This window comes from Eretmochelys imbricata, chromosome 9 (genome assembly GCF_965152235.1).
Source record: "Eretmochelys imbricata isolate rEreImb1 chromosome 9, rEreImb1.hap1, whole genome shotgun sequence".
NCBI lineage: Eukaryota > Metazoa > Chordata > Testudines > Cheloniidae > Eretmochelys > Eretmochelys imbricata.
Window position 1 is genome coordinate 36,353,490 of NC_135580.1, and position 26,319 is coordinate 36,379,808.

The following is a 26,319-nucleotide window of genomic DNA, read 5'->3' on the forward strand; positions in this document are numbered from 1 at the left end:
CATCCCATAAGTGGCTAAGTTATTTGCTTTGCTTACCCTACCCACCCACATGCTCTCTTTCTCTCTCTCTGTCATCCATCCATCTCCTATGTGAAGCCAACATTCTCTGCAGAGCATGAGAGTAGAAAATTGAAGAGCTTGCCAGGGACCAAGATAAGGGAAATTAGCAAATCTGGGAGAGTTCCCCAGCACATAATCGCTGCAGTCAGTGGGAACGGAGAAGCTGCTCATACCAGTCCCCTTGTGGCAATACGTTTGTGAAAGAGAAATGGCTCAGAGTCCTGCCATTAGGAGTGAAAAGAAGCTGGGTTCCTCTTCCCAGAGGATGGGGTGGTGTGCCAGTCATGTGGCTGTGTGTCTGGGTTTTCCTAGAAGAGGAGCCCTTTGCTGCATGCAGAGTCTCTCTGATCAGCCAGGCTCCACTGAAGTCATTGGGTGAACAGGAGATTGTGAGTGGGGGATGTAAAAGGGAAGTCAGATGCTAGTGCTGGACTGTCAGGGGAGAGGTCACTTTGCTAGGGAGTCCAGGAGATAGGGAAAGATGTTGGAGAATCCAGGAAACTAATGGGTGTTTGATGATTGAGTGACTGAGAATGATGCACCATGTGCATGTGTGCAGCCACTTCACACTCAGAAATCTCAGTGAATCCCCTTGCAATGCAGGAGACCCCACTTCAAGTCCCCCCTCCAATTGATGAGAAGAAGGGATTTGATCAGGTATCTGCCACCTTTCAGCACTAACCACAGGGCTATGTGATAATCTGATGTAGGGCTCCCTCAATCTCTCCTACTGAAGTTGTTGCACTTTAGTTAAATAATTAACTATTAACTGGGTCAGAGAGAGAGTGAGAATCACTCCATAGCCTAGTGGTTAGTGCACCGGGTGAGCCCTTGGCTTACAGTTATAAGGAGGTTCTCCTCTCACACACACACACTCCCTGGCCATTTTGTGTGGCGCTAGATGGCCTCTGAGCACATCTACTGGATCAGGCCACACACAGGAGTGACATAGAGGAAAACCTGTCTTAACACAGTTCATGGATTGCTGGCAGAGATGGGCACCTATCTCTATGAGTGGGATGGGGTGTAGGACGCAACCCTGTCATTGCTCAGCATTTCAATGCCTAAATCCCTTTGTGAATCTGGGCCTATATGGCTTGTGTGTGTAAAACTTACTTACCAGGTACTTGCCTTACCTCTTCATCAAAAACAATATGGAAAGGAAGTCCATTGCAAAATGTTTTTGTATCTATCCAGAGGGTTGTAGGATAAGCAGGATCAAATCCTCTCAGAAGTTTACCTGCAGTAAGATAAATCTGAAGCTTTTGATCATATTGTAGCTCAGAAAAATAATTAACAGGATGATGTGAAACAATAAGGTAAATCAATATAAATAATGTGTGAGTATAGATATGTGCAAATTCTAGGTGTCGTATGCCGTAGATAAATATAAAGCGGCTCATCCATTTCAATTTTATCTGGATGAAAAAGTTTAGGTTTTTAAACCCAGAAAAATATGAAGTTTTATGTGTGTGAAATTATGCAGAAAATAGATGGGTACCAGTACGGCTCTGTTAATATTTCAGATACTATAGCAATTGCCACTGCGATATTCACACCAAAGGGTATATAACAAAGGTGTTCAATATAGTCTGCCAGCTGCTTATGGACACTCACAGTGGAAAGGTTTAGGGACACAGTTTGCTGTCCCTTATGTGCAGAAATCTGGTCCAAGTAATGGAGAACAAAGGGAGTGTGTGTGAAACATTCCTTGAGCTTTTCCTGAAAGCAGTTGCTTTGTTTGAGGGAAGGTAGCAGCTTGCAACCAGAAAGGTGATGTTTTCATATTACATGCTGAGCACAAAGCATGTAGATTAAAATGTCAAAAGTGCCTACATAAAACACATGCCCAAGTCTTGTTGATTTTCAACAGGTCTTAGGCACCTCAGTCACTTAGGGTATGTCTACACTGTGATTAAACACCTGCAGCTGGCCCTTGTCAGCTGACTCAGGCTTGTCGGGCTCGGGCTGAGGGGCCGTTTAATTGTGGTGTAGATGTTCAGGATCGGGCTGGAGCGACCCATCTATTTTCTACATAAAGGTACATCTCCAATTCAATTAAACAGCCCCCCAGCTGTGGGTGTTTAATTGCAGTGTAGGTGTACCTTTAAGCAGTTTTGACTATTTTACCCATATAACAATAAACAATCTCTGAGAATGAGGAAATGCATGATTATTACTGCATGGTTTATAGCTAAGCATTCTTCAGTAACCCATAACTATCAGACTGCTGATTATTTCAAGTGATCTATTTTCAAATGTCTGTCATTAGGAGCAGAGGAACAAAGGTAGCAAGTTCTCAGGTGACTATGGAGAGAAGGGGGCTAGATTAAGAATGTGAGGCCTAATTTTCAGAAGAGTTGAGGTTCTGCAGCTCTAGCTGAAGTCAGTGGGAGCTCAGCATCTTTGAAAATCAGACCCTTGGAAACTCCAACAATTGACGAGCTGTTACAAGTTAACACAAGGAATCAATTTCTTTGATTTTTAAAATGCAGATCTACTTCAAAAAGTGATAAATGGCAATTTTGTACTCGGCAGATCTGCTCGTTCTGTATATTTAGAGTCATATAGGTTGATGCTAGATTCAGACATCAGTTTTCACTCCTATTAGCCCTGTTGAACCAAAACAGCTATGGGAAAGTGAACTGGATTCTAATCTTTGTGGATCACCAACAGAATTCAATCAGCTACCCTTGAGAGAACCTACTGATACCTATTGATACACAGGTGTCACCTAGGGCATTAATCAGACAGCATTATACTTGCATAGCTGTAGCAGAGGGTATAATTTGACCCACAGAACCAATACAGTTGCTGATGTTTGAAAAGGAAATAACCCAGTTTGAATCAGATCTCAGGTTGAGCTCACAAGGCTGGCAGCTAGAAAACCTTTTATTTTATTTTATTATTTATAAACTGAGACTACTTGATCTGGAAATCATTGTAATGAAACATGGAACTCCATGATGCTGTTTTTACAGAAGCACTTTTCATGTATAAACACACTCTAAAGATGAGACACTTTAAAGTCTGAGAGACACATAACCTGCTGCACTTGAGAATGTGCTGTCAGTAAGCATGCTTCTTTGTCCACAACTTTGATGGAATACGATATTCTACTGAAAGGATACAGGGAAAATATGATTGGTGAGTAGCTAATGGAAGTGAAGTTATGTATGGCTTATAGAATACTAAATTAACAGTATTAATAGATGATGTCAGATTCCCTTTGAATGATCTCCCTCTTACCTCTTCCTAGTGTAACGATTCCTCTGATTGTTTCCCAGTGATTTTTCTTGGCAGGACAAATAGAAACAAGGCTTGTTCTGTCTCTAATCTTATTCAGGTTTTTTTCAATATCCTGTGGAATAAACCCAATCTGAACATTCAACTCCTTTTTCAGTTCTTAAAACTCTAGCTCTGAGGGCCAAATCCTCATCAGGTGTAAATCAGTATAGGCCCACTAACTTCAAAGAAGCTATGCTAATTTACACTAGCTGAGGATCTGACCCAAAGAAAAATACTTTAATGGAGATAAAAAATATAAAGGGCCAAATTTTCAAAATTCCTTGACCCCAGCCTTTGAACTTAAACTGAGACATGCAAATTTGGTAGTTCAACATACAGTTGTCTGTGGTGTACAAGATCTTGCACACCCAGACAGTCACAGATTTGTACAAATGTCCAAATCAGATACTTAGCATCTACCTGATCTCCATGTGCAAATTCCATTTGTGCAATCCAAATTTAGGAACTCAGAAATACATGCCCAAAAATGTGGGTATGCACATGAGGGTACGCACACTGCAAGCTTAGAGGCAGCTTTTGAAAACTTGGTACCTACATTTATATTTTTATACCAGACTAAACAAATAACTGCAAATAAATCATGTCAAACTTCTTAAGTTAGTTCCCAGAGGCTCAGGGCCTGAAACAGTGCAGTGATTAGCCATCCTTACTTCTTATTGAAATATTTGATTTCCTACAGATTTTAATGGGAGCTGAAGGCATTCAATAAATTGGAGATTGGATCTGCAGGACCCAGTCCTGCATATTATTCTGTGGTGTCAGTGGGATCTGTCCACATGAAGTAACTTGCAGGATGGGAGCCTTAAATGGTAACAGCAGATTCATCTAACATATTTTGGGTAAAAAAATCCCAGGTACAATATATATTAATGAAAGATATTTATTTCCCTGACATTTATTTATAGGAGGAACATCAAAATACCTCTTTATTCAGTTGTTTCTCAATTTGCCTTCCAGAGTCAGCAATGTATTGTGGTGAGGAAGAGAATTTATTTCTCTTTTTGTATGAAAATACAGGTTTTTGAGTGACAAGGAAAACTATATGTTCTTTTTTCCCAGTTCTTTCTTCCTCCTCTGTTTGATTGACTATTTCCATTGAAATTTCAGTGTTGAAAAAATCCAGGGCTGCTGCACCAATGATTCCTGAAAGGGAATAAAAGACAAATTTCTGTAGCGAACTAAAACCTTCCATTGTAACAAATATCTGTGCAATGCTGTGTACTAATTCTAGCATTTATACCTAACTTATGCAGTTTTGAGTGTTTATATATAAAAAATCAGAAGCGCAAGATGAGATGATGAATCAATAAGACTAGGTACACCAATGTGTACATTTTGGGCTAAATCCTCAGCTGGTGTAAATCAGCCTACCCCCAGTAATTTTATATAGCACAAGGGCAGTTTACACTAGCTTTGATGCGACGTACACCTTGGGATGTTATGAGACATATTTAACTATCAACATAGCAAACAAAGTTAGTTCAGAAGATCTGTAGAATCTGAAAAATTCTCTGAGGACTTAATTGAGCCTTTAGACGGAGCCATAAGCAAAAAGGGGTTTGTAGCTGCACTACCCTGAGCAGAGCGCTGAGGAGGAATTGTGACTCAGAGACACCTCTCTGATTCCGAATCCCTGCAGAGCTCCCATTTGATGTGGGGAGTGGAGGGGGAAGAGTGGTAGTTTGCATCATTTTCTGCTTTGGCTCTTCTTCAGACACTGCACTCTTCTGGCTGGGCCATGGAGGTAGCCTCCCCATCACCTCGCCTCAATCAGCCTGCCTCATCCTCACCCATATGGGCCTAGGAGAGCATTATTGGGCTAGAAGGCCCTGGTCTCCCACCCCCCTTTCACTCCATGCCTAGATTCAAGATCCAAACACGTCCTGTATTGCTGGGTTGAGGGGTGCTTTGAGGCTTTACTCCTCTTACCCTCCTGTGCGGATTAGTCTCAATCTTGCTGATTGTCACGCATGTACAAAATGTTTTCCTTTGTAAAACACACTGCAGCTATTTTCTAATATGTATATTTAGACAGATTATAGAGTTTTGCTATGATTCTTCCTTTTTATTTTGAATAACATTTTACACAGTCTGACCTTGATTATGTAGTTAAGGGGAATTTTCTCTCTTGAAATAAGACATTGCATCAACATGCATTATTACTGCTTTCATTTGTACTTAGTAATATGTGGTAGCTGCGTGCAGTATTATACAGTGACAATGATCTGAAAAATTATTCTGAATTTCTAGAGACTGGTGAAGTCTCAAATCACTATACATTCTGAAATATCAAAAGGCAATGGGTATTCATAAAGGGAGAAGCTTTGATTCCCATTTTAGATTACAAGTTCCTTTAAAGGGGCTCCACTTAATCATCTAGAGGTTACGAGTAGGGATCTATTTAATCATAGCACAAATTGTGAAATATAGTGATTCTCTCAATGTTCACATGGATCAGTTTCTGAGTGAAGATATAGATTCTTGCAAATGATAATGGAGAACCTAGTGCTGAATTGAGTCCAATGGCAGTTTTGCCCGGATATTCATTGCAGGATGTCTCCATGATCTATTTTTAACATCTCTCCTCAGATTAACTGTCCTTTATACTCCATTTTAATGATTTTAGGGATATGAGATATTGAGAACTAGCACATAGGTGGACTCCATAATGCATATCAGCAGTTTCAACTTCTTCCATCATAAAAATCTGTATGTTTTAGAACTGCTATGACAGGACAGACATTAATGGACTGCTTTTGCAGAATTGCTGAGCACCCCAAATCCCACTGAAGTCAATGAAAGCTGCAGATGCTCAGCATCTCTGCAAATTAAACCTAACAGTAAAATATTTAAAAGTCAATCAAGATACTGTCAGGCTGTCAATTCTCATCCTTGGGAAAACTAAGCAAAGAATAGCTGCAAATGTATGAGTTTATAGATGTAATGCATTACTAGCTCAACTGCATTATTACCTGGAACAATATGGCAGAGACCTCTTCTGTCTGAGTAGTAATGCAAATGCATTGACCCATCTTCATTCTTTTCTACCCTAAAAGAAGGTGCATTCATCTCCTGAAAATAATAATAATAGTTAAATAGTTAAATATCCTCTATCATAAGGAACTAGTGCAATAGCAAGCTCTATAAAAGCACCTTGTATCTTATCAAAATAAATAGTTATACTTTATAATGCTGATCTCATTTCATTTGCATTTATCAGAAATGAAAGATCTTTATGTTAGAAGGAAACTATACCTTTTATTTGATTCAAAGTATTGAATAACTTTACATCTAGTATTAAGGATAACTTAGAATAGCTGACTTCTTTCCCCACTAGTGCATCAGAATAATTAATTTCAGTGCACAAGAGGGATGGTTGTAGCACAGTATTTTGATGACACGTTGGTGTGTAAACCCTGGCAGGGTACATCCATATCTGCTCAGTAGTTCTTACTTAAACTTGCCTGATAAGAAAGAGACAGGTAGCTATGTAATGCATCCAAGTTCTCGATGAACTCATAGAGATTTCCACCCAAAGTTCTCAGCATATGGTCATAGCCTGACCGTTTGCAAAATTCAAAGAAAAACTCTCCAAACTGCTTCAGAACCATATCAGGGGGGACATCTGGCAAAATAAAGGTACCTTAATTAATTAACATGACAGATGTGAGAGTTCGAACAGTGCTGAGAAATGGACTAACAATAAATGCAAAATGTTTGTAAAAATGGTAGGGAATGTTAAGAAACGTGTGTGTAACACACAACAGAGATCAGGGAGGGTGAAAGTACAAAGCTCTCCTTTGTACTCTCCCTACCCTGGGGTCTTGTGTGCATTCCTGGGCTTAACTGGGAGCATCCTGAGAGCAGCTCTAGCTCACTAGCTGTTAGCCCCAAGAAGCTGAAACCACAGATGGGGGATCAGGGTAGTGTAGGGGCATCCCATCTTGCCCCCTTTCCTTCAGCCATGACCCCATATGTAACAGGAAAGGGACGTAGGAGCTCCTATGCCACCAGAATATCCTCCTTTCACTGAATTGTTCTTCCATCCATTGCTTACTAGGTTGGCTTGATGGCAACACAGTGCAAAGCAACCATGCTACACCCAAATATCCCAACCCACAAGTCTAATTTGGTCAGTCTTTTGAAATGTGTTGATCTCCAACTAGCAGCAAAAGCCATGGCTATGTATTACGCATCTTTATTGTATATTATTTTTAAAGAAAAGTTGCAAAAAAAAGTTATATGACTGTTACAAATGGAAAAACATGTATTTTCTCTAGCTGTCCCATTGTCTAAAATAGAAAACAAAAAAGCCACCTCCAGTACATGTCTGAAATTCTAATGTTTTCAATATTAATTCTTAATACTGTTCTCTGACTCTGTTCTCCTCATTGGTGCCTGGAGATGAAAACTGCACCTCCCTGATCCCTGGGGCTGCAGCCATCTTCCTGGGAGAAGGGCAGGCAATGTTTTCACTATTGCCTTCCCCCAAAAGGGTAGATGGGGAGGATGGTCTTAAACAGAGTTCAGGGCCCTGTAGGACCCCACACTAGTGGAGGGTGTCTGGTCAATTAATCCTAACTAACATTACCCATTTTGGGAGCTCCAAACAGTGGCCTGCTCCAAGCACTTTTTATCATGAGGTTGGTGCAACTGCCTTCTGGATGGACTTCCCAACTCCGACCCTGCTCCAGTACAAGCAGGTATAACCCAAGATCAGCTTAGTCCCTGGTTTATAGAAAGCCCAGTTACACTTTCCACTCATTTGGAAAACTCCCATTGACTTATATGGGGCACAAGACCTCAGAGGCTTGGGCCCAGGTATTGTTTTGTATTGCATTGACATACCTAATATTTTGCAGGCTTTATCAATTAGCTGCATTGTGATCTCATCTTTGTAAACTTCAAAAGTCAGAAATGTGTCCTGAACTCCTGCCTGGATTCTGAAACAAAAATGAGATTCATGTTGCAATATCATTCTAAACAGAATACGTTTAAGACCCAGCTGGCATCCCTTAATCACAGTTCTGCTATTTGCACCCCTCACTGTGGTACCTGAGAATGACCCTTCCCTTCATTAATGTTAACTGGATAGATGAGTACCTGTTGAGGACAGAATCTAAACTTAGGGCTCAAACCTACAACCTTTGCTCATGTGAGAGGTCACATTGACATTGGTGAGACCTAAGTACGTGCCTAAGTGATTGGCTGAATCAGGATGTATGCTGTACAAGGCTGATCATATTATTTATTATGGTAGTTCCTATGAACCCCAACCTAGTATTAGTGCCCCATTGTGTTAGGCACTGTACAGATGACAGTATTGCTTTTGCTTTTGTTTCACTGGTTTACTGTACATTGTGGCACATTCTGATACATTCTTGGTTCTCTGTGGGCCTGAACCAAAACCTATTTGAGTCAATGGGAATCTTTCCATTGGTTCCAATGGACTTTGGATCAGGCCCTGTGCCTCTTGGTATCTACATTTGTTTTATTTTTATTTCTTTATATTAAGTAAAATTTCATAAAGCTTTTCAAGTTAAAAAGAGAGAGAGAGAGCGAGAGCAAAATCAATGTTTTCTATTACATTTAATTACTTTCCCCTGAGGCTCCTAGATTAAATTGATTTCAAAATAAGGGTGGCTTCTATTCAGCATAATTACTTTTCAATAATGATACAATGAGCCAGTGTGTCTATTGCACATATGTCCCTCAGACAAAACGTCATCCTTCATTATTTGGTCTAATACATGAAGTAATTAATATCCTAGGATAAAATGTTGCAGTGTAAAAGCCTTGAGTTTGACTTAATAGGTATTTTTAATGATTGCTTACTGAATAATGAATACTTCAGCATTCATTCAACAGTGAGAGATTGGTATTCTGTGGTACTATATTCCTTTTTATACTTTCTCTTAATTTATTAAATTCCATAGGAATGAGTTACCTTAATTTTTCCCATGTTTCTTCACCATATTTTTCAGCCACCAAAAACTTCAGGCATGTGTTTATAAATCCATACTGCAAAAATAAATATAGGAATATGGAAAAATTATTTACAAAAGTGCCCTTGAATCATGCAAGCCCATAATATTTTAAATTCCACTGTTATAATATAATACAAAATAGAGATATAACACTTTGCGCTCATTTAGTTCCTTTCAACCAAGTCCTTTACAAAGTTGAGTATTATTTATCCGTACATTTAAAAAAAAAATTAGGGTAAAAAAAATTCTTAGTCCTGTTTTATAGATTAGGAAACAGGCAAAAGCAAGCTAAAATCTGTTCTGATACACTGATGTCAATCCAGATTCACTCCCATGGAGTGAAAGGAGTTAGTGCAGATTTACATCAGTGTAACAGAAAGCAAGATTAGCCCCACTGTTGTCTCAATTATTGTGTATGTGTTTATCTAGGTACCTATAATATGGAGGTGACAGTGGATTAAAAAGGTGAGCAAACATTAAGTTATACGGATAAATAGTATCATTACAGCAATGATTACCTGAAGTTAGGGGCAGCTTTTGCAAATTGGAGACTTACCCAAATTCACATGGGCATGATCCAAAGCCCACTGATGTTAATGTTAAACCCACCTGTGAGAGGAATGGGGTTTGGTGTATGCCCATGGTGAGTTGGTGTGAGAATGGGGACTGCAGGGCCCAGTTGGCCCTCCAACCCCACTGCTTAAAATGATTAAAATCACTATTTTAATATCAGAATTTACTTAGAAGAAAAGGAAAGTCCTCAGTAAGCATTTCTGCCACATTTTTAAATTTTCACAATGAAGGCCTGATCCTGCATTTCTTCAGTATTATCATTATACAGCAGGCAAAACCTGCAGGGAAGTCAATGGGAATTTTACTTGCTGCAGGTACTTGACAGAGCAGTGGGATACTGCATTGCTGCTGTGCAGGTCAATGGAAAGAAGCATCATTTCTGGGATTTGATAAAATGCACGATATTCACCAGAATGATCAGAATAGGGCTTGTCATGGAAACACATGTTTAAAGAATATATATATATATAATAGGTTAACCTGTCAAAGTTAGTCACATAAATTCAGCCCAAGAAAACTTGTAAATCCACAGAAGCTATTCTGTTTGATTGACACTATTCCCCATAAGAGTTATGTCACCTATCAGTGGTTAATGTGCAGTCCATGCCACATCCAGGCAGACATTTGCATCTTGGCCAATGAATAACTTTCTAACCTTAATAAAGTGCCCGTTACTCTTTTCGAGGGACCTGGTCTAAATGTCTGTCTGTGACACCATCTCTCTATTCATAGCTCAGTGGTTTGAGCATTGGCCTGCTAAACCCAGGGTTATGAGTTCAATCCTTGAGGGGGCCATTTGGGATCTGGGGCAAAAATTGGGGATCCCTCTGGCTTTAAGCAGGGGGTTGGACTAGATGACCTCCTGAGGTCCCTTCCAACTCTGATATTCTATGATTCTGTGTCCAAAGCTGCATTTCTGTCATCTTCAAATTCCTATCAGAAATTGCCTTCTCCCCCACCCACGAGCTCTTGTGCGCCAAGTTTAAGCCCCCACCGCGCTCTGAAAGTGCGGGGTAGTGATGGGATTATTACAGGGCAGGGTTTGTCTAGAACAGTGGTTGACCCTTCAATTAGCTCTAGCTCCAGGTCCCTTCGGGCACTGCAGTGAGGAGGAGCCTTTCTTTTGATTTCGGTTAAATCTGGCCTGTAGGTGGGATGGGGGATCTTTAGCCACTTCCAGAGCTGTTCCTGCGCTCCGGGCTGTACAGCGCAGCAACCCTGGCTGGGGGGAACCGATTGGCGGGGAACCAGCCTCAGACCCATCAGTGGCGGGCTCTTAGGCCAGGGCCGATGAAGGGCGAGAGGCGAAATGCCAGATCTGCCCTTCCACAGACACCCCCTAAGCTTCCCCGCCACGCACAGGGCAGGCTGGCTGCTGGCGGGGAATCCCCCAGTGGGGCCGGGGCTTGGAAAGGGACCCAAGCGCCACTCACCATCCTGGCACCGAAGGCGCAGCGCTGGATCCCGCTGACCTCACCAGAGCCGGGCCCCTCGTTTAAAGAGGCGAAATCCCCCAGGACAGGGAGGGCTGCCCCGTCTCCATGGTACCTCGGGGTCCTCAGCGGTTCCCCTGCTCCCCACAAGCAGAGAGAAAGGCTTTAAGTCGTGGCCCATTGGCGGGCAGCCGTCTCCTAGCAAAGCCTCAGCAACCCCGTTCCCGGTGAGTCAGGCACCGCGACGGGTCTGGAGTCTCCATCCTCCCTACGGGCAATCAGGAGCCGCCGGCCATCCGCAGCCGGGCAGCGATCATCTCCCCCCAGCGGTCCGGGCCGGAGGAGCCGGCTCATGCTGGAGCTGCAGCGCCTGTCTCCCTCCCCCGCAAACGCCCATCCGCAGCTTTTCGGGCTTGCTGCCCCCCGCGGCCGGGGCTGGGTGGGTGCCGATCGCTTGGCGCCGCGCTGGGCGGCGCTGGGGAGCCCAGGTCGCTGTCCAAGGGGCGCGGGTGCTGAACTCCTCGCTGCTCCGGAGCGAGCCCCGGTCATTCAGCCCTGCCGCCAAGGGCTTGGTGCCCATTCCGCCGTGCCCAGCGAAGCCTGGGGAGGGGGATCCCCGAATCTGCCAGCCCTGACTGCGGCTGCCGGAGAACAGAGCCGAGCTCACAGGGGCGCGACTCCCTCTGCCCCTGTCCCGAGCTAATTCGTTTCACATGCGGCATGTGTACGAGGCTTCCGCAAGTGGAGTGGGCACTGCCGGGGCGCCAAGCCGACCCCATAGAAAACCCACACTTCTGCTTCAAAGCAAACACGGAAGCGTGGAAGACAGTAGGCTTCGGCAGGGTTCTTCACTGCGCCTTGCTCTCTAAAAAGGGCTTTGTTTTTCCAGGCCTTCCGAGCCGCTTGTACAGCAATTAATTAGGCAGAAAAGGAAATTTACCAGCCCTTGCAGGAATGACAAGTAAGCCAGTAAAATGCAAACGAAGGCCCCATTACGATGGAGTTTTTCCAGTGATGTTTTTGTTTTCCTGATCAAGGTATCTGATCGCAAATTCTGGCAAACACCCTTACTGAAATCCTAAATTACAAGCTAAAATCCACATGGTTTGATTAACATAGCTAAGAAGATCACCGGGCTTGCAATGCTTTTTTAATGACTCGTAGGTAATTGTCATTAATAAGTCAAGTATTGTATCAAAAACATTCACAGTGTGTTTTCATTCAAAGGATACTCAGATTTAGTTAGGAAAAAATATATAATTTAAAGCTTCTGCATTGGACTTATTGCTGCAGTTACATGGGGGTGTGAGGGATAGCTCAGTGGTTTGAGCATTGGCCTGCTAAACCCAGGGTTGTGATTGTGAGCTCAATCCTTGAGGGGGCCATTTAGGGATCTGGGGCAAAAATTGGGGATTGGTCCTGCTTTGAGTAGGGGGTTGGACTAGATGACCTCCTGAGGTCCCTTCCAACTCTGCTATTCTATGATTCTAAGGGTTCCTGTAGCATTTATACACACATGCCACATTTCCTGGTGCACCATCAAATATTTATTTAAACATGGACCTGTAATAGAAGGCTGTTAATCAGTGTAAGAGCTAGAACCAATGCATCCGATGAAGTGAGCTGTAGCTCAGGAAAGCTTATGCTCAAATAAATTTGTTAGTCTCTAAGGTGCCTCAAGTCCTCCTGTTCTTTTTGAGAACATCTATACTGAGCTCCACTGTGAGCGGTACAGAGGCGATCGGAGTTTTGTGCGCTCAAGCAATTTTTCAGTCAATTTCATGCCTTGCCTTTCACCCTTTTACTTCACAGGGTAGCTGCCTTGCCTCTTGTTCGCTGAGCCATAGATCCCTAGTCTGTAGATGTCGGTACTACTAGCTGAGAGCCAGCTACCTTCCATAAAGGCCCCAGGACGGAGCACCATGTAACTGATTCATTTCAGTTGTTTAAGGTTATAAAAAGGGGTTGCTAGTTTGCTGCTAAGCATCTGGGAATGATCACGCTCAGGTAAGTGTGACACGACGTTCCAGTGTCGTGACACAACAGATCTAGCGGATACTCCCGTTATTCTTTTAATCACAAACATTACTATCAAGGCAAACATCGCATCTCTGTCCTGAGTCCTTAAAAATGTCCACTGTGTTGTAATTGAGTTGTGAAACAAAACCTTGGCAGGTAGAGCACACCATGAAATTGCTGTAAAACGGAAATCAATAACATTTTAATGTAAATACAAAAACCAAAGTGAGAGCATTATACATAGCTGGTCTCTGAGGTTACATTGGTCATACGTTCGATTTAGGTGTTATGTATAACAAATAAAAAACAGGTTAGAATTATGAAGAAGTTAAATTCAACCAGCTGGGCCAAATTCAGCTCTGGTGAAGCTCCAGTGAAATTAAATTTGGCCATTATATTTTGTTGTACATGAACGCTGAGGGTTCCTGCGTTCAAAGTAAATAGCCAGCAAAAGGAGAAGAGATTTTTCTAACAGTAATTTCAACCTATTGAAGGGGGTTTATAAAGCTGCATTCAGCTATGAAGAATACAAGCATATCAGTGAGGCAGAACTGTAGAGCAGCAGCATATCTGGCAGTGAACTTGAGCATTTCCCTTTTGTAACTTGTCTTTTAAAATCATAGGAGTTACTTTTTGCTGATGTTATGTATTCAGTTCAGTGGTTGCTCGTTTCCTGTTTCGCAAAGTAATTCAAATGAAGTAAAACTCCTCCTACCTGATGTTTTAAAACATCAGTCTTACTACACTATTCCAGCCAAGAGAGTCAGTTTCTATTATTCGCAAAAAGAAAAGGAGTACTTCTGGCACCTTAGAGACTAACCAATTTATTTGAGCATAAGCTTTCCTGAGCTGCAGCTCACTTCATCAACTTCTTTGTAATTTGACCTCTAGAGGGCGTCCCTTCCCAATTTTAAATTTAGAAGCACACTGCAGGGGAGCAACACAACGTGTATTGCTCTAGGATTATTAGCAGATTCTTGACTACTCAGAGGAATGAATATATTCGAGGTAAATAAAGAACAAAAATATATTAAGAATGTTTACGGTTAAAATGCATCCCTTTATATGCCTTAGGTCCTGTTATGCTCAGAGGAACATAACTATAATGTTGAGATCTGGCATCTGGGTGCCTAAAATCATGCTCTTAAATCCATTCTGAGCCTCTACTTAAAAGTAATCTGATTTTCAGAACCACTGAGCACCCTCAAATCCCATTAAAATCAACAGGACAGCAGCTGGTCAATACTTTGTGAAAATCAGACCACTTCTAGTCAGCTGCTCAAATATGAATTTGAGCCTAGATTCTCACAGAAACTCCAATTAATTTTAATGAGAGTTAAGCACCTAAATGCCTTTCAGGAGCTGGGCCTTCATAACTTTCAGTGTAAAAAAAATCAGTCTAGTTTTAAAACAACAAGATGAATGAATACATTACCACCAACCAAATGGATGAATATGTGTGTATTATGCAATGACTATGTCACCATCACTAAAACCTTTCAGTAAAGAGAATAGTGTCATAGTGCAAAATTCTGAAAAATCCAGTTCTGCTAATACAAGCACAAACCCAGTAGTACATTATTCCCATAAAACACTGTAACCAACCCTTATATCTTATATTAGAATGAGTGGTTAAAGTCTAGGTGGGACACTCTGCCAGAACAATTAATGTAGGCTCTTGTGATTTGGGTCAAATACTCAACTTCTGACTCCATTTTTAATTAGTCCTTCCTGACAACAATTCACCCTCCTGTAGAGCTGGCTGGAGGACAACGATTCATTACAACCTCTGAGGTTCCAGAATTTGTTTTCATTCTGCGCTGGAACAAAACCAACACCTTTTAAATGTTTTCAGAAAATGAAATTGTGTCTAAACATCTATTTTTAATCAGGTTTTCGATTTGGGTTTCTCTTTCTCCAGCTTTCTCTGTTTCTCTGGAAGTGACTGGGGAGTCCACCCTGCACTGCAGAAACCTTCCCAGTGAAAAGTTCATCAAAATCAATACATGTCCAAAAAAAAAAATGTTTTGGCTTTGATGAAACAACATGATATTTCAATGTGGGGGGGGGGAGGAGGGTGTTGGTTGAAAATGTTCCAACCAGCTCTACCTTCCTTGCCAACCATTCCAACCATACCACTCCCTCCTCTCACACATCTGGTCCACACACACACATGCTCTGTTTCACGTATCAAGTTTCTTGTCAATGTCTTTAAAATCCTGCATAATTGTGCCCTTCCCTTGTCCTTTCTCAACCCCGGTAATGATGCTAGCCTTAACTACCCATTTGTCAGTTTATAACATACACATCTCCATGCCTTCTTCCACACCACCTCTAAGCATGAAATGCCTTTCTTGAGTTCATCCACAAGGCCTCTATCATCTCTGCACTCAAGTCCCTCACGAAGATCCACTATCACTTGGACACCCTACAGGGAAACTAGCTGACTTACATTGACCAGTTTGAGGAATAATTGAGCCTTATTTATTCATTGTTTGGAGAAGTGGATGCAAGAACTATGACAAATAGAACGATACATGAACAAGATGTGGCTAAGCACCATCTTGAACACTCTCCTAATAAGTTCTGCCCCTTTCACCTGCTCTTCTTTTTCTGTTTTTAGGTTGCAAGCTCCTTGGGGCACAGACCATGTTTTCTTTTCATTTTGAAATATGTCTAGTACATTGTGACACTTTCGGAAAATTATGTCTATTGCTGTTAAGTCTGCAACTTCGCTGAACAGATCAATGGCAGAAAAGTGGAAGGATGCCAACATCCCAAAGAAACACCTCATCAAGGAACCATCTGAAAAATCCAGTGGCTTTTCACTCCGATAGAAAATATCGTTCACTTTGAATAGCATCCACATATCACATGGCAGATGCACCTACTTTGTCCATTAAGGGAACTGAGACACAATCATATTTGTGACTGAAGAAATGGACCTCAAACTACAGAATATCTCATCAGTCAATGTCCCAAATGAACATATTCCAGTAGTATATCTGCGATCCACTCTGTGTTATCTGAAGCTATTAATTGGATTGCCAACCTAGACTTGGATATCTAACACTGCTGGTTTTTTTAAACCGTACAAAGAAGAAGACTATTAGAAAATAAGAATGAATATTAATTAATTACTAAAATTTGGAATGAACCACATTTAGGATGCCTGATCTGTGGATTCCAGAGTTTTGTATATTTAGACAAGAATGCCTCAGAATCTAAAATTCTTCCCCTGCAGAAAAAGATTTGTTTGACTTATGTCTAATATTAACCATAGTCCCAAGGCAAGAAATCTTGGACTCTTCTTTGATATCAAATTTACAATTCTTCTTCTTTGCCCATAAGCAGAACACTGCCTGAATCCCATTTTTAATGAGTCAGACCGTACCTAAATTACGGCCTTCCTAATTTCCAGCTCCCAACTTCTAGGGAATCCACAATCAGCCACACTCAAATAATTCTGTTATTCCAAGGAATGAGACCACATTAGTCCTCCTCTGTCCTCTCCACTTTCAAGTCCACTACATTTCTATTACCTAGATTTCTGCAAAATTGTTTTATGTGTATTTTATGTGTACTTGTACACCTAAATCATGGCTTCAGTCATCTATTTACCATTTTGCATGCTCAAATACAATTATTTTGCACATGAGAAATCTAGCAATGTACATTTTTGTGTAAACAATTCTGGCCAAAATTGTGCTCACTCTTTTAAAGACTGTATTGAGGCCCAAATGGGATCCATTTTGTTGCTATTGCTTCTATTACACTTTGCAGCTGTAAATTGCCTTTCTTTTAAAAAGAACTTTCACCTGGAAAAGCTGATTTGAGTTTCCCTCCATTTTAAATATTTCTTTAAAAAAATCCCCTCTATATTTTTCAGTGTTTTTGTTTTATTTCTACATTATACATTTTTCTTAAATAGCAACCCAGCAAAGGACTGTTAGCATCTAGAAACCAATTTATCCCACCATTACAATTATTTATAGCATGAGCAGCATTTGTTTTGACAGAATTTACATGTTGTAGCATTTGTTCTTATTTGAAATATTTGTTTTTGTATAGAAATTCCAATCTGCCTTAAAATGGGCAAGGTTGGATATTATAATTGTTAGTTACCTTATGGGATGGGCATACAATTTGCATACCAGATTTGCTTGCTTAATCACTCCTACAAAACAACTAAAAATAATTTCGTTCTGAGTTCATGAGCGACATGATTCCAGTATGAGGTTTCCACCCATCCATGTATTTCTCAACTGTAACTCATTATGAGCTATGTCCCTGATTTCAGTTCCAATTTTACCCACATAATCCTGCTGTTTATTATGCTGTATATAAATGTAAATAATTGACTTTAGAAGTGATGAATCATGAAACCAAGGTTACAAAATACACATGTAAGAAATTAACCCCACATCATTTAAAGATTCACATGCTGCTAATTTTAAATTGTAAACTTGATTTTTAATCTTCATCACATATTCAAAATTTCAGTGTCAGATTCCTGGGTCACGGGACATTGAGAAGAAAGATCATAAGGATTTGGAAAAGAAAGTACTTTCCTTAGTTTCTTTTGTAGGTTATCTACAAGAAATTAAAGAAATAGTAAAGTGACTTTCAAAGACTTAATCAGTATGCTAGATAAACCTTGGAAAAGTTTGGAGGTTCAATTCAGGTGAGCTACTGAAAATTCAAATACTTATCTGAGCATAACTCATTTCACAAACACACTCATGTGAGAGCTGAATTTTTCACTAATTATGAACTAAGCCCTTCTTGGGTTAGTGAATGGTTTGTGAATTTATTCAAATTTTCTTCAGATGTATTTGTTAGTCACATGTATAGTTTAGATGAACAATTTTCAGATCATGGTTTGTTTGCAAATGGGTCATTTGACTATTTACTAGTGTCCATTGTTCGTGATTACCTAGATTGATCACATGGTATTGTTTCTGTTCCCTAAATGGATGATTGAAACTTTTTAAAGAGGAGAATGAAAAGTCATGAATAGCAAATACAGAACAGTGACTAATCAATCCACTTCGAGTGTAATTTTTCAGACATGGGATCATTAGTGACAAAATTTATACAAGTTTGGAGATATGCAAATATTTTCACACATACATGTCAGTTGATCAAATATTTAATTTGTCTGTGCCTTTGCGCCTCACCTATACTATTCAGCTAAAAATAGCCCCTTTCTCTCACACTTTGTCTGTCTGGTCTATGTAGATTGTACAGGCATTAAGATTGCCTGTTTGGGACAGGCACTGTTTCTCCCTCTGTGTACATACAGTACCTAGCACAATGGGATCCTGATTCTGACAGGGGCCTCTAGATGCTACATTAAATAATTATAATAACCTCATGAATCTTTACAAAGTAAATGCAGCATTTTTATTAGCAAATATCTTCACAAGTCTGTTTATTTACTATTCATGCAGCTCTAATCCAGGAGCAGCCTCCCTTCCCCCAATCCCTTTTCCTGAGTCCCTAACATCCTCCCCAGCCCTTCAACAAACTTCTCAGCATGTGCCCCTGTTCAGTTCTACCCCAACCCCTCTTTCTTTGAATATTCATGAGGCCCAACAGGTCTTGCTCAATTTTGTACCCTCTTTGGCTTCAAAGGATCACTATGCATCCTGGAGAACAACAAACAGGTAAGAACCCAGAGTGCCAGAAAGTTTGCTGTGAGTGAAAGCTCAGGGCCAAGCAGGGAGGCTGTTAAACCTGCTAGTCCCCATTAATCTTCAAAGGCACACAAGAGGAAACATCAGTGGTAGGAAGTGGTTTGGGGATTGTGTCAGGAATAAGGGGAGTGGCCAGCAAGTGTATTGGGGATCAGATAGAAGTAACAGAAGCAGAGAAAGGCATTGAGATAGGTTGAAGGGATATTTGCTGTATCTGAACCAATCTGAATCTAAATAAAGGTCTGGATTCAACAAGGGATGTTCAGGATTCTAGGTTTGGTTCCTATTCTATTTGAACCATTTTGCTCATCTTTATTAATTAAGCATCACTTAAGCCCGTGAAAATATTTAATTTAGTTTATGTAATTCAAAAAGCTGTTGTGGCAAATGTAAAATTAGTTACAGTTTGAGTATGCAAAAATGCATTTGTCTAATATTTTACCTTTACGTTTTCAGTTTTCTACCCTTGCAGGCCCCTGTAGTTAGTGTGTCAGCATTAAAGGGCAATTCCAACCTCCGTGCAGCCAGTGGAACTGGTGTAGTTCTGCAGCAGAAGGGAGAGGCTGGATCCAGGAGATCTGCACAGGAGGGATGTACCTCCTCCGTTTCATTAAGCCTAGCTTTAGAGGACTTCTGATGTGGCAGCACAAGTGGGGGAGGTGGGCTGGGGCACGGGTGGTAGCTGTGCAGATTTACTGCTCTTGTCCCATGAGGGCTGGGTTATGTTGGGAGAGCCCAGGGACACTTTGATTGATGCAGGCTCTGCAGTCCCTTAGCAGGGGACTTTGAGTAAGAATGGCTTCCCCTTGTCCCTGAGGCCAGCCCAGCTACTTGTACTAAGCACTGGGATGAGGATTTGGCCTTAAGAAACCTATTCTTTCTAAGACCCATCTACATCTCTCCCCTAGGAATTACAATGATTGATATTTGGAAGGGATAACAGCAGCCCCAGCTATACTTTTACTCCTCTGGGATTCTGCCACCCTCCAAAAACTCTGTGAGGCAGATATATAGTTCTTTTGCCTGGTGATATAAAATCCATTATATGCGGGCATTATATGGCTGAAAAGTGGGAAGTTGTAGCCCAAAGTTGTTTATATGCTCCCAGCCAAAGGAGTTGTATCAAGAGCCAATTTCTCAAGGCACTTTATGTTATACTGCTACTCTTCTGGAAATGAACAACACCCTGGAGACTGTCTACACTACAAAATTAGGTCGAATTTATAGCAGTCGGTTTTGTAGAAAGCGGTTTTATACAGTTGCTTGTGTGTGTCCCCACACAAGTGCTCTAAGTACAAGTAGTCGGCGGAGTGTGTCCACAGTACTGAGGCAACCGTCGACTTCCGGAGTGTTGCACTGTGGGTGGCTATCCCACAGTTCCCGCAGTCTCCGCCGCCCATTTGAATTCTGGGTAGAAATCCCAGAAACCATTTAGTGCCCAATGATGGGGCTAAAACATTGTCGCAAGTGGTTCTGGGTACACATTGCATGCGTAAGGGACCTCTGGTGAGTATACCTTTTGCAGCCACTCCACCCCAGAGGATTGCCCAAGCAACAGAAGGCTGGCATTCAATAAATTTTAAACTTTTAAACTTTTGAAGTGCTGTGTGGTCTTGTCCTTCCCTCCTCCACCACCCCTCCTGGTGCTTCTCTCCTCCACCATGCCTCCTGGGCTACCTTGGTAGTTATCCCCCTATTTGTGTGATGAATGAGTAAAGAATGCATGAATGTGAAGCAACAATGACTTTATTGCCTCTGCAAGCGGAGAGCAAAGGGAGGAGGGGAGGGTGGTTAGCTTACAGGGAAGTAGAGTGAACCAAGGGGCGGTGGGTTTCATCAAGGAGAAGCAAACAGAACTTTCACACCGTAGCCTGTCCAGTCATGAAGCTGGTTTTCAAAGCTTCTCTGATGCGCACCGCGCCCTCCTGTGCTCTTCTAACCGCCCTGGTGACTGGCTGTGCGTAACCAGTGGCCAGGCGATTTGCCTCAACCTCCCACCACTCCATAAACGTCTCCCCCTTATTCTCACAGATATTGTGGAGCACACAGCAAGCAGTAATAACAGTGGGAATATTGGTTTCGCTGAGGTCTAACCGAGTCAGTAAACTGCGCCAGCGCGCTTTTACACGTCCAAATGTACATTCTACCACCATTCTGCACTTGCCCACCCTGTAGTTGAACAGCTCCAGACTACTGTCCAGGCTGCCTGTGTATGGCTTCATGAGCCATGGCATTAAGGGGTAGGCTGGGTCCCCAAGGATACATATAGGCATTTCAACATCCCCAATGGTTATTTTCTGGTCTGGGAATAAAGTCCCTTCCTGCAGCTTTTGAAACAGACCAGAGTTCCTGAAGATGCGAGTGTCATGTACCTTTCCCGGCCATCCCATGTTGATGTTGGTGAAACGTCCCTTGTGATCCACCAGTGCTTGCAGCACTATTGAAAAGTACTCCTTGCGGTTTATGTACTCGCCGGCTTGGTGCTCCGGTGCCAAGATAGGGATATGGGTTCCGTCTATGGCCCCACCACAGTTAGGGAATCCCATTGCAGCAAAGCCATCCACTATGACCTGCACATTTCCCAGGGTCATTACCCTTGATATCAGCAGATCTTTGATTGCGTTGGCTACTTGCATCACAGCAGCCCCCACAGTAGATTTGCCCACTCCAAATTGATTCTTGACTGACCGGTAGCTGTCTTGCGTTGCAAGCTTCCACGGGGCTATTGCCACTCGCTTCTCAACTGTGAGGGCTGCTCTCATCTTGGTATTCTTGCGCCTCAGGGCAGGGGAAAGCAAGTCACAAAGTTCCATGAAAGTGCCCTTACGCATGCAAAAGTTTCGCAACCCCTGGGAATCGTCCCAGACCTGCAACACTATGTCCCACCAGTCTGTGCTTGTTTCCCGAGCCCAGAATCGGCGTTCCACCACATGAACCTGCCCCATTAGCACCACATTGCCAGTGCCCGTGCTCTGAGAGAAGTCTGTGTCCATGTCCTCATCACTCTCATCACCGCGCTGACGTCGCTATTCGCCCGGTTTTGCTTTGCCAGGTTCTGGTGCTGCATACACTGCTGGATAATGCGCGTGGTGTTTAATCAGCTTTTAATTGCCAAAGTGATCTGATCGGGCTCCATGCTTGCCGTGGTATGGCATCTGCACAGAAAAAAGGCGTGGAACGATTGTCTGCCATTGCTCTGACAGAGGAGGGGCGACTGACGACATGGCTTACAGGGTTGGCTTACAGGGAATTAAAATCAACAAAGGGGGTGGCTTTGCGAGAAACTGAATGGCCCCCTCAAGGATAGAACTCAAAACCTCAGGGATAAAACTCAAAACTGGTTTTAGCAGGCCATTGATTTCATGGAGGGAGGGAGGAGAAAATGAATACAAAACACATCTGGTCTATTTCTTGTTTTGAGCCACTTCATCTATCTTTATACAACTTGCTGGCAGCAGACTGTGCAGTATGACCGCTAGCCATCGTCATCCCCTGGGTGTTCGGCAGAAGACGGTGCAGTATGACTGCTGGCCATCGTCTTCTGCTGGCTGCAGATTAAAAGCCAGTGCACTGCCGGTAGGAGTGAATCGCCATGAAAAGAAACTTAAAAGGGAAATGATTTGGCTGAATCACTCCCTTGTTTGCCCAGGCGCCCGTGACCTCATCGAGGTCAGTTAAAAGAACACCCTGGACTATGTCAACGACGGCTACCAGTCATACTGCACTGTCTGCTGCCAAGAGGCAATAAACTGTTGCTGTGTAGCAATGCAGTACCACGTCTGCCAGTACCCAGAAGACATACAGTGACGGTTAGCTGAGCAGGCTCCATGCTTGCCGTGGTATGGCGTCTGCACAGGTAACTCAAGAAAAAAGGCGCAAAACAATTGTATTTCCTTGTTTTCACAGAGGGAGGGTGGGAAGGGGGGCCTGACAATGTGTACCCAGAACCACTTGCGACAATGTTTTAGCCCCATCATTGGGCACTAAATGGTTTCTGGGATTTCTACCCAGAATTCAAATGGGCGGCGGAGACTGCGGGAACTGTGGGATAGCCACCACAGTGCAATGCTCCGGAAGTCGACGGTTGCCTCAGTACTGTGGACACACTCCTCCGACTACATGCACTTAGAGCACTTGTGTGGGGACACACACAAGCAACTGTATAAAACCGCTTTCTACAAAACCGACTTCTATAAATTTGACCTAATTTCGTAGTGTAGACATACCCTAAGTCGAAAAAAGGGCTTCGTCGTGTGGACGGGTGCAGGGTTAAATCGATTTAATGCTGCTAAATTCGACCTCAACTCCTTGTGTAGACCAAGGCTTAGATGGCTAGGCAAAAGAAATTATCTGTCTGCAGGAGTTTATATGCATTTGCCATTTAAATGAAAGATACAAATACAACATATAGCCATGTAGGACTTAATGTTACATGGTGGGAGATATATGCATGGAACTAGTGGATATGTTTGTCTGTCAGCCTGCCTGCCTGCCTGCCTGTGGATATGTCTGTCTGTCTGTATATGCATATATTTTTCTTTTTTCACATCCTCTTTTCTTTCTCTTGTGTAATAATGCAGCAGCAATGAAAAACTATATGTTAGTTGCCATGGTGTAGGGCCACTTCCCAAAACACTCAACTGTCTGAACAGTTCACATTCTAAACATTTCAGTCTGGAGCCCAAAATATCATAGCAGTAACAGAATACTTTCTCCAAATGATTTCCAGCCATTGCTCCAGTCAAAGACCCATAGCATGCTGTCCTTTTTCTACCACATTCTGTTCCCAGCACAATACAATGCCAGCACTTCAGACACCACACATTCACATTTCTCCTGAATCTAAATTCACTGTAATGTTTAAGGCTACTTGAAAAGAAAAATAATTCCTCTCTACCAAAGGCAGAGAAATCAAGGAGTAATGTAGAGATGTATGTTGGTAGTTTTCTGGTCTGATCAGACCATCAAGACACTTTATATAGCTTAGATCATTAGTAAAATAAAAATACTGAAGATGTGTTGTTCTGCACAGTTTAAATAGCTACATTTTTTTATATGCATTTTCAAAAACCCAGCACCTTGACTCCTGAACTTTGTAACCATCCTTCACTAAAGATACTGGGGAAAATTTAGCCATTATGTAAGTAGACTAACTCCATTGTCTTCAATGGAGTGGCACCAGCTTACACCAGGATAGAATGTGGACCAGTGCAAGCTTTAAAAAACCAAAGCCCTTTGCTTAACTGTTAATTTAAGTGGGATTTGGAGGAGCGTGTTAACAGTATTAACTCAGACTTGCAACACTGTCATAACAATTTACCATCACAGACACAAAATCCACTCATAAATGCCCTTTACCATAATGAATGATGATAGAATACAAAACCTAATGATTTGCTCATCCAGCTTGATGCTTTCTGTTATCACTCCCTTCCTTTTTTCTTTCCCCAGGCCTCCATGCACAGTGCCTATGTATTTAATCTCCTCGTGCAAGATTCCTTCTGCACTTCCTGGCCCTGATTCTTCTATGTGGCAGGAAAGTCAATAGAGCTACCCTGATGTAAAGCAGGTATAGCCAAGTGGAGAATCAGACCCTCTGTGTACATTCTCTGTGCAAGATCCCTGTGTAATAAACCCTGGGGAATATTTCTATGGGCATTTCCTCTATGGTTTCTGACTCTTGTTGCTTCACTTACGGAATACATGCTACAGCTGTTCATCCAAAATCCACAATTATTTTAGGTAGAAAAATTAATAATTATTGTATTTTGACCTCTGATTGTCCACTAAATTAAATGTCTCAGTTCTGTCTACAAAAATAATTTTAATAGGCTATGAAAAATCATAAATACATTTTGACTCCATGGGTCAAATTCATTTCTGCTGCAACTCACAGACAGACTTCAATGGAGTAAGAGTTGGGATAAATGTCATCATTAGCACAATGCGGTACAGAGACATATATAAAAAAATCAACTACAAATCCCTGATCTTGTTCTTATATTTTTATTGATCTCAAAACAGCAAAGTTTGACAATTTCAAGATAATGTTTCTTAATTCCTCATTTTTTATTGCTACTTTCAAAAGGCAACCACGACTTCTAGACCTATTTTATTCATGTCAGATGATAAAATAATTTATTATTAGTCCATGCATGCTGTGCTGATAAACAGGATTAGATTTTATGGGCATTTAGCATATTTCTCTTCTCCCCAGCTAATCTTTTCTTAATTTAAGAAAGAGGTACATTTTCAAATCGCTGCTGATGGCTCTTCTAGTATCTATTGATGCTATACATAATATGCTATGTAATTCAAAGAGCTCTCTTGAAATTCCCAAGCATGCTCACAGTTCAAGTACTCAGAGCAATGTACAGCATGTCACTAATAATGCAAAATTAATAGTAGTCTCAGCATTTGTGGGTTACCATAATTTAGCCTGAATAACATTAGAAAATGCTGTTTCACTTGTTAAAATGATAATCCAGTTACCCTATACTGCAGAGTGTTACGTATCAGTCGTCCTTGTACTTATGACATGGAAACAAATCTCATATTTTGCATCTTAATTACTTGTGTGACCATTAAGTTGTAAATCTTTAATGAATGCATTTATTTCTTGCTCCTTGACTGCAGTTCAGCCAGTGACACTGCAGTGTCTTTAGTTCCCTCTTGTCATTGTTCTACTCCTGCTTCTTTTGTGCACTCAACCTTGCCATTTCAGAATCCAGCGCATGCCCCTCTCTTCAGTCTTGCACCACTGGTGGCATGAGAGCCTTCTCTTTGGCAGCCCCTGCCTTCTGAAACAGCCTTCCTGTTCATCTACAACTCACTGGCTCTCACTTGATTTTCTAAATTTAATTTTCATTTTTCTTTTCTCCCTCATTTGTACTTCTTAATTTCCCTGTCCCAGTACTACTTTGAAATTTTCTTATGGAATATACTTAATGTTCTCAAATAATTATGTAACTATATTATTTGAGCCAGACACCCTGGCTCATATTGAGCAGTGCCTTTCTCGCCAAGGGGTCCCACTGATTTTGATGGGACAATTTGTGAAATAAAGGTAAAAGAATCTTACCCTATATGTTTTTTATTTGATTCTGTTACTATAGCATTAAACCTGTAGCGCATGTTGTGATACATCTGTAAGATAGTTGCTATGACATAACAACAGTCTTTCTCATTGCTACTGCAGTATCTATACAATTAATATTACAGCTTGCTGGACGTTAATAA

General features: G+C 41.6%; 1 protein-coding gene across 1 annotated transcript in view; it reads right to left on the reverse strand.

The window, feature by feature from the left end:
• The window catches only part of LOC144270510 (guanylate cyclase soluble subunit beta-2-like), a 31,177-nt gene extending 19,765 nt beyond the window's left edge, over nucleotides 1-11,412 (reverse strand). Inside the window, exons 1-8 of the mRNA XM_077827008.1 lie at nucleotides 11,363-11,412; nucleotides 9,317-9,390; nucleotides 8,218-8,312; nucleotides 6,834-6,994; nucleotides 6,342-6,441; nucleotides 4,292-4,512; nucleotides 3,310-3,421; nucleotides 1,197-1,300 (exon numbers count right to left, since the gene is read on the reverse strand). Coding sequence (XP_077683134.1) covers nucleotides 1,197-1,300; nucleotides 3,310-3,421; nucleotides 4,292-4,512; nucleotides 6,342-6,441; nucleotides 6,834-6,994; nucleotides 8,218-8,312; nucleotides 9,317-9,390; nucleotides 11,363-11,365 — 870 coding nt within the window. The 5' untranslated portion in view covers nucleotides 11,366-11,412. The remainder of the gene's footprint in view (nucleotides 1-1,196; nucleotides 1,301-3,309; nucleotides 3,422-4,291; nucleotides 4,513-6,341; nucleotides 6,442-6,833; nucleotides 6,995-8,217; nucleotides 8,313-9,316; nucleotides 9,391-11,362) is intronic.
• Between the last annotated feature and the right edge of the window lie 14,907 nt (nucleotides 11,413-26,319).